Here is a 14,530-nt window from a genome sequence, read left to right as displayed (position 1 = left end):
CTTTCAAACATGGCTCACTTACCAAACAATAATCTTTCAAATTTTTCACTTATTTGTAGTTATTTAAATCTAAGAGAAACATTTATTCATGATTGAAATTTCTATAATTTAAAAAATGAATTAACGGTAAACTTTTGAATATGAATTAAATTTTTTTTTCTAACTACTTTCTTTGGAATTTATATTTTAGTGCAAATATAGTTACGACACTCTAACAGATTTTTTTAATAACTATTAGACTGTTTTTAAAATTAAAGCATATCAAAATGTATTCATGCTTGTAATTAGAGCGTCAGAAAAAAATATATAAAAGGAACACTGATGATCCATCTGCGTTGAAGGGTTAAATAATAGGTTAAACTAAAACGCCAATTAAAATGAATTATTCAGGACATTAAAAGTTTTTGATTTTAACAAGTATATTTTTTTAAGGAAAACCTAATTTAAATTACCATGTTTATACTAGAAATAATACAAAAGCTCTGACAAAATATAAACTGATTACTAGAGTCATAAATGTTTACATTACAATATTGCATATCATATGAAAAATGACAGAAAATAATTTTTCTTACCGTTCTAATTGATTAACTAGCTCACTTGCTCTAAGACGATTGCCTTTATTACTAAATAATACTATTGCAATAAGTTTGCTTTCTCATAGTTAATTCTTCATTTACCTTTTAAAAAAGTAGAAACGTTTATGAGCTTGCATATGATAATGTAAACTTATTTCGTTTATACAATATGCAAGCACTTTCTAGTTTTATAAAGTATGCGAAGAGATTTAGAAATATTTTAAAAATAAAAAGTTGATCTAATTCTACTACGTCACTGAAATTCCTTTCATTGAGGTGGTGACCTTCGCAATATTAAAACTGTTGTCTTCAAATGTTGATTAATTACCTACAGATTAGTATAAAAAGGAATAAAACACTAATCGTTAATATTAATTATTCATTTTTAAAAGTTTAAATTGTTCGAGACTTTTAAATTGTTTGGGAAGTGCATTTACTTAATTAAAATCGTAAATGAATATATATATATGTATATATATATATATATATATATATATATATATATATATATATATATATATATATATATATATATATATATATATATATATGGGTCATTCTCACAAGAGCAGTCATTTTCATGTCCCCAGTATATTTTATGTTTGTTTTATAGCTTACGAAAAAAAAAATTCAGGGAAAGTGTCCTTCGGAATGCAAGCTATCAAAAGAATAAAAATAAAATTATCAATTCTTATTTTTTATTTATTTTAGGTAATTACAATATACCAATATGTCATTCCCTCACTTGTCCCCACTGCTGATTTAAAAAAAGAATAAAATTGTTTCTGAAAAAAATTTTTTTTTTTTACAAATTCGTGTTTTTTATTTCAGAATACTGAAATATAGAATTCAGAAAATCAATTTTATATTTAATTTCTGATAAAAATATTAACACAGCACTATTTTAAACTTTGTCCCCAGTGTTTCACGTCATTCCCTCACAACAATGTTCTTATCACCTGCAATCTTCTTAGAATAAAAATATTTTAATAAAAACTTCAGAAGTTAACAACTGGCATCATAGAACAAAATTGCAGTATGTTTCCATCCTCAACTTAAAGAAGCTTTGCTGTGGAATAAATTTGAATGAATCAAACCAGGTAAAATTTTTTTTACATTTGTCATTCCCTCATGTCATTTTTAAGAGTAAAATAAAATACAACTTCATCGAGAAAGTGGATAATTATATGTTGCTTTCTTGTATGAATATAATTGTATGTGATTGACTTCATAAATTAATTAGGCCTAACTGTTATTTTTAAATTTTATTGAATTCGTCATTCCCTCACTAGTGTATAAAATGAGGGAATGATGCTGAAGTGAGGGAATGATTCAAGATAAGTATATTATCAATTTTTTTTTTGTTCAATCGTGCCAGCCAATTTTATTTCCCGAACCTGTAAAAACTATTAAATATATAAGACTAAATTATAATAAATATTAGATATACTTAGTATGTTATCATTTTCAAACTTTAGGTCGATGTAACTTAGATAAAAACATGCATTAAAATAAAATATCATTCCCTCACTATTAGTGTCATTCCCTCACTTTTCAAATAGTGAAAATAATTAATTTACTTATTAATTTGAGAAATAAATTAAAAAATTAATAAATTAATTTATTAAATTAATGAATGTATTTATTAAATCAATTAATTAATTATTAATTATTATAAATTAATTAATTATAAATTAATTATTCAAAAAATTTATTAATTTAAATATTAAGTATAATTTATAGGATATATACTTTCTTTATAATGCCATTACGTATTTCTATTAATATAAAAAGTTTCAGAGCTTTTTATTCACTTTACTTTTTTGGGATTTTATGAACTGAAAAATGACAGTTTTCGTGAGAATGACCCATATATATATATATATATATATATATATATATATATATATATATATATATATATATATATATATATATATATATATATATATATATATATATATATATATATATATATATATATATATATATATATATAAGAGATGGAAAATATTAAAGATTAATGAAAAGAGAAGAAGAAAAAATATTAAAATAAAATAAAATATTGGAATGGTTTGACAAGCAACAGAAAAAATGTTCTATAGTTATTTTACTCCAGCACATCATTTGTTGACGAGTTGTGAAATTAATTTTTAAATTGGCTGAGAAAAAAGTAACTCGTTTCCTAAGCAGAAAGCAGCAAACTTTTCCCATTTTTCTTCAAATGATTTTACTAATATACGATAATTTTTGGAACACCCTAAAGTGCAAATTGAAGAAATATGTAAACTTGAAATATGTTATAAAGAAAAGAGCCACAAACAATCTCTGCAACTCATGAAAATTTTTATATTTTATTTTTCTTAGAATATTTTTTTTCTTTTTACAGACCGATTCAATTTTAAAAAAAACACATTAAATATTGTTATATTTATCTTTTCAGTACCTAAGTGCTTTCGCTGTATCAGCTCTCGCTTCCAATTGGGAAAGACTCAACAAGCCTTTTAACCCACTACTTGGAGAAACTTATGAAATGATAAGGTAAAAACATTACTATAATTTGATGCAAAAGGTAAAACGTCATGAAAGATTTTAAAATTTAAAGGATTTATGAAAAGTTTATATACTGTGGAATTTAAAATTGTGTTTTCCATATTCCTTTTACCATATATTATTAACACATTTAATTTATTCATCCAGTAAAAGCCTTGAATAAAACATCACCTAGCATTTTAAAACTTTTTGAAAAGGGCTATACATGTCATAAAATAGACATTTTTTATCTTCCATATTATATTATTTTAACTATATATTATTAATACATTTACTAAATCTCAACTTATTATTTATTCGTACTAAAGGTATATGTTAGAAGATATTTTCTGAAAATAAAAGATTCTGAATTAAATGTTTACTTTTTTATTAAAATTATTCGTTTCAGTCGCAATCAAAAATTTACGTATGTTTGAAAGGAATGTAAAAAGGGAAAATAAAAACCTAAAATTCGGAAGCAAGCCAAGAATTCATAAATGGGTTTTCCATCTTAAATGAGGCTGCATTTAAATTTTATGAACTCTGATAAATTAATACGTGAAATGAATGTAATAAAAGCTAAATTTACATTTTAAGTTGCTTTTGTTTCTGATTCCACGGGTTTATAAAAATGTCAAAGGTAATTCTGAACGGGATCTTTATAGAAAATTCCAAAACATTTTAACATTTTATGATTAAAAAAAAATTTTTTTTTTTTTAATGGAATGAAAAATTATGGTACACATCAAAGTGCAATAAAAATATTTATTCATGTTCTTTTTATATAAGTCATTACAGTTTACTTCGATGATTATTTTTTTAAATTCAATATTAAGAATAATATTATAACATCTAACAAAAAATATTAAGTACATATTGGGAAGTACTGGACAATATTAAAATTCTAATGTTAAAATATCGCGATTTTATATATTTATATTTTAATATCGTGATATTTTACTAAAGATCATGATATTAACCTTGTTAGGTCACTTTTACGAACTAAATATTTTCGTTACCTAAGTGAAATTATTAACACTGACAATAATATCCTAAACAATTATTATCGTTATCGATACTCATCATAAATTATAATAATCGTTATACATAATACTTGTTATATTAGCATTTTTAATATTTAAAGTAGTTGGTTGTTATCACTTTATTAGTGTGTTCAATAATTAACGTCATTGAATTAAAGTATTGATTAACATATTACCGTTTTCCTTATTTATCGACGTAGAACATAATCGTGGTAATATTGTTGCCAATAGTTCGCAAATGGTTTACACGATATATCGTGACTATATATTTTAATGCTTTTGATTTTTTTTGAAATTCAGAGCTAAGTTAGAATATTTATTTATTGTAACATAATTGATGACGTGGTATTGATCTTGATGAAAAAAAATCCTTCAAACAGATGAAAGTTGTAACTTTATACACAAATATTTGTTGTTGTTGTTGCTTATCCTCATCTGACCTGACGAAGTCAGACCAGATCTCTGAACCCGTTGACCTGAATGAAATTGAAGACCAAAAGATGAGTAGAGTAGATGTCTTCCCAGAAAAGACCAAGACAGTCCAGGATATGATCGGCGGAAGCCTTGTGTAGGGTTGAGGGGGTAGGTTTTAGTTCCCTCAGAAAATAGTAAAACTTTTAGATGGCAGCTAGCTAGGCGGGAGTGGGTGGTGCAGACTCACCTTTCAAAGGGAAGTGTCAAAGAAACTCCAGGTTTATTTCCTTTGTACTAGTGGTGGATGGGGGGAATCAGCCAGTCCCTGAGAAGCTGCGATTTCTTTAGGGAGTAAAGTTCAAGATAGGTGAGATCAGAAGAGGTTGGGTGCGGATGGCTGCAACCCTTTTTAGCCAGGCTGTCAGCTAAGTCGTAGCCATAGGGACCGACGTGAAAAGGAATCCACTGCAGGTGAATATTATGCTGAAGGAAAAAGAGTTTTAATTTGTTTAGGATGGAGATACTGGTTTTGTCGCCAATATGGGTGTCCAGTTGCTGAGATGTTGCAGGAAGCTGCGACCCCTATTGATAGCAAAAAGTTAACTTTTGAAAGCAGAGTAGAAGTCTGGGTTACGTTGGCAGAGAGAAAATTTATCCACAGGAGTCTCGATCTACATTCCGCTACCAGCACGACTATCGATTTTGCTGCCGTCAATGAAAATTTTGGTGTCTTGTTTTGAAATAGTGTTAATAATTTCTAGAGCCAGTTTACATACCTGCCAACTTTTACGCATTTGGCGTAAAATTTTATTTCAATATTTAAAGTGGTAGTAAAATGTATGCTTTCGATATATTCCCTGCATTTATAAACTTAATTTATAATATTTTTGATCCACCACTATTTTTAAATAAATTAACCATATATATTAATATGCAATACTATTGTAGTAATCCGCATAAGATTCCTCAAAATACAGCGAATATTTCTGTTTAAAATTGTAATTTAAATTTCATTTTACTACCACTGGGGAAAATCATCCTTCAAAGGATTAAAAGTTGGCACGTATGCAGTTACTTTAGATGGTCGGGCAGGAATTCCTTCTTATTGACAGGTGCGGGTAGGTTGTTACGGCAGAAAACTTCTGAAAGATCTTCAGAAGGGTTCAAAGGACTGTGAAGGGAGTGCGGCTCTACATTATCGACAAGGAGGTTTTGAGAAACAATTTGGCCAAATGGGCTGTTTTTCTTCAGCCTTTGGGAGAAAATCCAATTGCTGAGTGAGTCAGAAGTCTTGTTATGTTGTTCAAAGCTGAGGAGCTTGTTATAATATTTTACCAGGCTGGCTTATCTTCAGGTACGGAGAGGCATAAGGTTAGCTTCGTAACGTAAAATATCGGCTGGGCAACTCTGTTTCAGACCTGTGATGATACGTGCAGTCCTGGTTCTCAAAGACCAGCTTTGGGTGGTAGTTATACAAATGCTTGTTTGTAGTGAAGAAGGTAGTTGTAGATTGAAGGGAAGTTTATGGGCAGGAGAAAATAAAGAGATAGACTCCAAAGAAGCATTGAGTGTGGACTCCAAGTCATCCAGATTGCTTCCAGAGCTCCAAAGGGTAATGTCATCAGCAAAGAGTCCAATACTTATTTGTGCCCTAGGCAATTGCCAGCTCAATGCCAGCCAAATAAAGGGTGAACAGAGTAGGGCTAAGTACGGTTCCTTGGGGAACTCCTTGGCTCAGTTTATAGATATCAGAAAGTGTTTTATTATATTTAACCTTGATAGAGCTTTGTTGGAGATAATCTGAAATCCAAACTAGGGAATTACCCCAATTCACAAAGAACAATATGGATTCAGAAAGGGCCATAGCACAGCAGATCAAGTCCTACTGTTTGCACAAACCATCAGGGATGCCCAGAATCTTAAACCCACTTATCATAGTGTCGCTGCTTTGCTGGACCTTACTAAAGCTTTTGATAGGGTTTGGAAGCACAAGCTAATCCTAAAGCTTCATGACACCTTTAACATACACAAATATTTAGTTTTATCAATGGTGTTCAACACTCAATTCTTATAACAGATGTGTGGTTTTAAGTTCATTTCCGCAGTTTTTATACCTTTGAGAGTAATTTTCACCCATTTACGTGATGATCTAAAATAATGGGGGAAAAAAAAACTGCAAGATTTTTTTGAGTTTGAATACGAGATTAAAACTATATAGGTTCGTCAATAAGACTCGTGTCTAACTAATAACTGAAAAAGTATTCATTATTTATCATCGTTGTTAATAAGGATATATTATCGTATTCAATAATAATCACAATCGGTAATATCTTATTTCGATATTCATTGTTATCGTTTACAATATTAGATTCAGTATGCATCATAGTGTTTTGTCCATATGTCTAATTTTATTTTGAATTGAATACCCGACCCGTTGAATACCCGACCAAATTCTAAGTTTACGACTATCAACATTCGTCTCTGTAGCCATCACGTAGTTTTGAACCTAACTCAGAAGACAAAGGAACTTCTGGATCAAGAGTAAAGACAAAGTAGCCTTCTTGGGGACAAACATTACCTTCGTGGAGAACTTATATTTTATGGAATGAACCCGCATTTGCGTTGCATGGAGAGAAAAACCACGAAAACCTCCCACGGTACTCCCGGCGTCGAGGAGATTCGAAAGCATCCATCCATCATTGAGAAAATTTTAAGGCAGCACTGTGGTTCGTGTGAACCGGGAGAAGAATTCGTATCAACCAGTCACCGTTGGAATTCGAATCTGGGTCACTTAATTGGGAGGCGAATGCTCTAGCCAAGCCACCGCGGCTCTTTGTCGATATATCAAGAGAATATACTTTAAAATATCACGATGTTCAAAAAATATTGCCGTTTCATGATATATCACTCTACTTTAGTGTTCGCTAGCAATATACCAATATTTATAAATGAAATGAAAGTTTCGTTAATGGAAAAAGTAAAAAGTACTTGCATGTTAGTTTCAAATCTTTCCATTGGAAGCTCTAACTTTGGTTCATTCGTTCAAATTCAGTTTGAAACCTTTATCTAAGACAGTTAAAACTTAATCCCTCTCTGAAAAAGAGTAAATAGTTTACAATTTTTATACCCTGATAAAGTTATGAAATTTTTTGAATAAAAATATGAGTCATTTCTTATGTTAAACTTCCAAAAATTAATAAAATACCTATACATGCTTTACCGTAAAATATATGAGCAAATTAGAGATATCAAACTTGGAATTTTCAAGTAATTTTTAACATAGCATTATCGCCAAGTAAAATATTCATCATCAAATTTAAATATTTATTTTTCTTTAAATCTCTATTGTTTTCAAAATTAATACACCAGCTAAAAATATAAATTTAATGATCAAAGCAACAATGAAAAACAAAAAAAAATTTCGTTCCTTTATCTTTTGCTGTCTCAGCATTATTGTCCTAGCACATTAAAATTTTGATGAAAATTAAAAATTGAGTTTCTAAATTTTAAATTAAGTTCCCGGTACTTTTCAAAGCTTAAGAATGGAGAAAATTACATTTGAAAGTCACTTCATCGCTTCAATTTAATTTCGGTTAAAACATCAAAGGAGAAAAATACTGAATTCACAAATACGAATCCGAAACTAGAGCGTCATTAAGCGAAACAAAATAGCAGAGACATTTCAAAGAAATCTTTTTTCGCTTTACGCCTTATTTAATTAAACAAGCGAATAAATTTTAAACATAAGGTATTTTTAATTTAAAAGTAAGGTCTGATTGTTGCCGCAAAGAAACAAACGCGTTTAAATAAAAGAAAAAAAAGGGGCAATGATTATTTACCATTTAAAACGTTACAGTGGCGAACTGTCCTTCTGTAGAAACAAAATAATTAAATAGTGTCTAAAAAGTCTTAGTTAAAATTTATTTTAGAATATTAAGATTATTTGAAATTCAGATGATTAATGCCACAGTTTTTAAAAACAAAACGATTATTAATTTTAATATGTATAAAGTAAAATATCAAATTTAAACTCAAATAAAACACAATAACTTTATAAACAATTATTTCAATATAAAGAACTATAAACTATTAAAAGTAAATTAAATTCAAGTGAAAAATATGAGATAATTTTACATTATGTCACATAATAAAATATGTTATTTAACAATATAACACACATGAATAGATATTTGTTTTAAAATAAAGATTTTTTTCCTCTGGCTTTATAAAGAGTATCAGATTTGCTAGAAGTGATATGCATATTTTTTGGCGATTTTGCATCACCTCTGGAAAATTATTCAAATAGCCCCTCCCCTTTTGCTCACATGCTAACGTGAGCAATTAACAATTTACGAGTGATTTTTTATAATGAAGGAAATTTAATGCCATTTGACATACCTCTTGCCAACTAAAAATCCCAAAACCCATCTAAGCTAAGTGCTTACGTAAAAATGGAATAGTTTCAAAATTCATCAGCAAGAGCTAAACTAATAGTAAGACGTTGAGCGTTTCGAAGACTACGGAACAAATACAGCTTTTCGATGTAAGTTCAACGGTTCAGTGAAATCGTATTGAATTTTGATTTCCTCTTAACGGCAGATTGTTTTGTAAGCGTACACAAATCGGTGTCGTGCTCATTGATTTGATTTTTCAAAGCTTTTATTGTTCAAGGTTGGGAAATGTTTTTAACAATATTCAAGTTTTAGTCTTCAAAAGGTTCATATTCTCCCGACAAAAAATGCTGCAGTACCCAATAAGTCAACGGGAACAAGATTAGCTCATAGCTTCAGAATAATTGGATCAATAGTTGGCTTCTTGGATGATAGTTGACACATTTTCGGACGATAAAAACATGAAAGTTGAAACATAATTTCTGCACTCGTCTACAAAAAACACAAGAAAAACGTCAATTGAAGTGAAGGAAAAGTGGACGAGAGACAATTTGGACGAGTAAAGTGGCATTTCGAACATCTATTGTTCCAACTGAAGAGTGATTTTCGAAATCTGGCAAAAATGAACATGTTTTGCCGATCCAGAAAGATGACAATTTTTCGAACATTTATTGTCGCATCTACTAAAAGTAAAAACCTCTATTTCAAGTTTTTATCTCTGTGATACTTTACTTTCATTCATATTCTCAAACTGGTACTTTTATGTACCTTTAATCTTTGATATGCACGATTTCCAACTCACCCTATTCCATCATTTAAAAATTTTAAATAATAATGAAGTAATAAATACATATTTAATCAGGTTGTCTTTTTTCTACTGATTTAAATTTTTATCATTTCTTTGAAATATGTAGAATAACTAAATGGCAACATCAGGGTCAACAAATTTATATTTGTGCAACTGAATTTACTGTCAAAGCATTGGTAATCAACTCCGACTGGCAAGCATAGGTAATCGATAAAAGGCTCAATTCCGACTAAGTAAATATTAATTTTAATTTATCTATGTACGATTAGAGATCAGGGTAATTCAGTTAAAATTGCATTTGATATTATAACATAACAGATGAAGAAATAAACTTTGCAAAACAAATTTTAATTTAAATTTGTAAAAATACAGAAATTGTACAAAACCATTATAAGAAAGAGTAAGCAAGCAACTTTATAAATATATTTCGAAAGGATACTTTTAGGCAATATTTTGAAGCGAGGAATTTATTACAAATGGTGCATGAAATTCATTTGCATGTCTTTTTAGTAAACTTTTAAATGAGCCATAAATTTTGCTTTTGGACGTTCATAGTTAGGACAAAAACATTTTACTTATGATTAAACTTACAACTCAATTTTTGGCAACTCAAGCTTTGACACTTCCCATCTCAATTTTTGGCATCTGAAATATATATTTAAGCCAAGAGGGTGGATTGGTTTCAAAAAGCTATTTCTCATTTCCAAATCATGAATTCCTTTTTTTTTTTTTTTTTGGCAATAGCAGAAATGAATATCACGTAATATTTTCTTGGCATGCTATCTTAACTTATGAAAGCCGTAAATAGTAATCGCTTTAAAATTTTTGCTTTTTTATGCATACGTTGAGTTGAATATTTATTAAATTTACCAAGTATAGAATAGGTTCTATTCTTTTATGTAATATATTTCTATAAATTTAACGTCCGCCTCAACTACGTTATTTAAATAATCGTCCTTAATTTAGAAACTTTTTTTAATAATGAATATTTTTCACATTTTTTATTCTTTGTGAAATTTAAGAAAGTATAAATCAAAATGTCCATGACTTACAATTATTTGCTATTACAGTATACATAATTATTTTTGAAAGGTTTGTAAATGGTTACTATAATCAAATATTCATAAATGGTTAAATAATAGCTTATTATAAAAATAGATAATCATACTTTATGAGCAATAAAATAGAATTGCAAAAACACGTTTACAATTTCGTAATTAATTATAATTTATTTAATAGTAAATGTTAATTTTTTACATAAAATAAAAATGGTCTTATTTATAGCTATTAAAAACTATTTCAATAGTGAACATGAGTTTTAGAAACATCCATGAAAAGGGTCAACGGATACTAATTGATCAAAGTGAAACATTTTTATAACAAATAAAGGCCTTTTTTAAACAAATTATTTTGCAGTAATAATTTCAAAATTCAAAGCTATTTTTAGAATATAACATTAAAATGGATAATATAGAACTTTCTTATTTAACATAAGAATAATTGACTTAATAAGGGCTTCTAGTACAGCGGTTCCAAAAAGGTGCTCCGCGGAATTCTACGGTTCCAAGGAAGGGTCACAGGGGTTCCGAAGATCGGGACTATTTTACACATAAAATTCATTATTTACTATTTCGGTTATTTATATGAAATTATGTAATTAAATGATAGAGTAAAAGGAAATTTCAGAATTTTAAGAAGAGCATTTTTACTAATGCAATAATATTATTAAAAGGATATGCTATATAAAATACTACTTAAGTATTTCCCACAGAATTTTTCAATTCTAAACAAAATATATAAATTCAGCAATAAGGAAATATGTTTACCCGCAACATTACATTTTCAGTTTATTACAGTTTTTATTTATTTTTTAATTAAACCGAAATAATAATTCAACTTCTTGTATTCGTTTTTAGTTTATACATACCACCAAAAATAAAAATCTCATGTTCACATTAAATATTTTCAAAATATGTTACGTACTTTCTTTCTTTTATTGTAAAAAAAAAAAACTTTCACAAGCTAATGAATTTTATTTATAAAGTCGGAACTCCTAAAAAAAGGTTGATTATTCAGGATTCCATAGCTGAAAAAAAAATTGGGAACTGCTGCTCTAGTAGTCAAAACAAAATTTAGAAAATCAGCACAGATGTTTTTTTACTTTTTTATTTTTTTTTTGTCGTAGCAAAAGATTGGATGAATGCACAAATTAAATGATACCCATGCACTTCTTTTTTCGCCTTGGGAAATAATCTCTTAAATTGTATTTTCCTATTTTTTGCCTTTACATATCCCTGGCAATGATAATAGAATAGGAATTCGCAGACAACTGAAATGACAAATGAATTTTTCTTGCCTAATTGGCATCGTAAATGATTCATACGGCCTTGTGTTATTGGAAATGGCTCCAGATAAAAATAAACAAGACAATATTTTTCTGTACAAAAAATGATATCGATATTTGTTTCACAGTCATTCACAGAAAAAACACACATCTACCTTCTTCTTTATTTTATTACGATTCTGCAAATTCTATCATGTAATTTAGCCTTAGCGGAACGAGTTGTATCATTTTTACGTTCGCTCTTTTCACGATAAAAATAAAAGAATCTTTCAAGCTGATCACAAATTTTTTACAGCCTTTTTATTTAATTATTTTTTCTGCTTCTTCTTTGTGAGTGGCTTCATTGTCCGCTGGTTTTTATAGGGATAGTTTACATTCTGTAATTTAAAACACGAAGAAATTTATGTACTTAAATATTTTTATTTTGAACTTGATGTTGTCTATTGTTCAACTTTCGAATTTTACAATTGATTCTCGAATTTTAAAATTAAAAAAGCATTTTTTTCATAAAAATTTTGAAACAAAATTAAAACAGATTTTTTTTCATTTCATTTCAATCAATCATTTTATTTATAGAATCGTTTGCTTAAATGTACTATTTGTTTCGACAAATGAAAAATTTTATCATAATTTTGTCTTCCTTGACACTCGAATTCCTTTAAAAAAAACATTTAAGCATTTTTAAGAATAAAAATGAAAGTAATAATCAAACGATTACAGGAAATTTCCTCAACTCAATTAAAAATGGTAAAAGAAAACGATAAAATCATCATCGAACTAGCAGTTAAGTTTTGTAAGTAATGCCACTCAGCCGAGCTTTAAAAAAAAAAAATTTAATACATGCTCTAGCACAGGGGTCGCCAAACTTTTTTGATCATCAACCCCTATATAATTTTTCGAAATCTCCATCGACCCCCACAAAAGTAATTTTCTGTTAATTAAAATAAAACTCTATTAAATACTGTGTTTGTACATTTATTTTATGATTTTAAACATTTATTAAAGTAATAGTACATTGTGTAACAATAGTTTTATGAGAAATATATTAATATTGAAATTTAAATACCTTATTATTAAATAATAAATAATTATGCATAAGTAGATATAATAAATAAAGTAACTAAAGATTTACTGCTTCTTGATCAATGAGATGGGTGTGCCTGGTGTTTTTTTACAAGGTTCGCTATATTGGGTTCAAAATTGGTCAATTTTAATTTTCGTCAAAATTGGTCAATTTTGTAATTTTCGTAAAGAAATACAAAGTGTGCTATAGTTTCGTCGCGGGCTGTACTAATCCATATTATTAATGCTTACCTTCTTTTTTGCGCATTGATAATTAAAATTGATATCTAAACCAAACGAATGGTTTTATCGAAACAATAACTAATTATCCAAAACTATTCAAGTTTTAATAATGACACTGCAAATATTCAAAACAGTTTGCAAAGATAGCTGAAACTGCATATGATATTTGCATTTGTAACGTCAATGCTCGTCACACGTGACATTTGGACAAGCGCGCATATGCATATGACTTATAAACTGCGCTGAGCTCGTGCCACTGCTCGGTGGTACGTAAAGACTTGTTTCACCCCAATAAATATACGTTTAGTAATTTATGTTTTATAAAGAAACTGATATTGAGTCAATTATAAAAAAACTTCACAAATTTTACATTCTTAATTAGGTATGTGTGATTTGCGTATTGAGAACTGTTTTTATTTTCGACCTACAATCGGCCCTTCCGATTCGGGTCGACCCCCATTCGCCCCCCTGTCTCAGATCGACCCCCGCTTTTGTTAAATAGACCCCTGGGGGTCTATATAGACCACATTGGCGACCTCTGCTCTAGCATTAGAGAGGAAACTATTTAAATACTTCCCTGGGCTTATTTTTTAGGGGATAATTTGATACAAATTGATAGTAATTATATCTACCAGCTGGAACATAGTTCTTATTTAACGTAACGATAAGATCGTCAGTATTGTCGATAATGGTAATTATTTAATCGGGTGTAATCATTACTTTGATAAATTTCATTTTTGGAACGAAGTATTCACCAATTTAAAAATAATATTTTAAAAAAATATAGAGCTATGTCCCAAAATATCAATATTTCTTTACGATAAATAGCAATATTAAAATTCCGATTCCATCCAGTACTTCTCAATACATTCGTTAATTTTATGATGTATGATTTAAATAAGTACTTTTAGATGCTAAGTATAAAATATAACATGCAGTAAACATTAACACAAAACCGTCACTAATGCATATGCTACAAGAGTTATATATTTTTATGCTACCCTAATTTATTTAAATACGAAGCGATTACCCATTTAGCAATCAATTCAATACAACGATTTAATACAATGATTATAGATTGAGAGTCGCTCAGCAACCCCGGGCTAGAAATATAA

At 28.7% G+C, this 14,530-nt stretch overlaps 1 protein-coding gene across 1 annotated transcript in view; it reads left to right on the top strand.

The window, feature by feature from the left end:
- Positions 1-14,530, top strand: part of LOC107454872 (oxysterol-binding protein-related protein 2) — a 108,175-nt gene that overhangs the window by 68,041 nt on the left and 25,604 nt on the right. Inside the window, exon 4 of the mRNA XM_087159976.1 lies at positions 3,022-3,119. Coding sequence (XP_087016102.1) covers positions 3,022-3,119 — 98 coding nt within the window. The remainder of the gene's footprint in view (positions 1-3,021; positions 3,120-14,530) is intronic.

The sequence above is a fragment of the Parasteatoda tepidariorum genome, chromosome 3, assembly GCF_982258835.1.
Source record: "Parasteatoda tepidariorum strain Cologne lab strain chromosome 3, Ptep-v5.0, whole genome shotgun sequence".
Lineage (NCBI taxonomy): Eukaryota > Metazoa > Arthropoda > Arachnida > Araneae > Theridiidae > Parasteatoda > Parasteatoda tepidariorum.
Note: the sequence above shows the minus strand (reverse complement) of the source record. Positions and strands in the feature narration are given on the sequence as shown.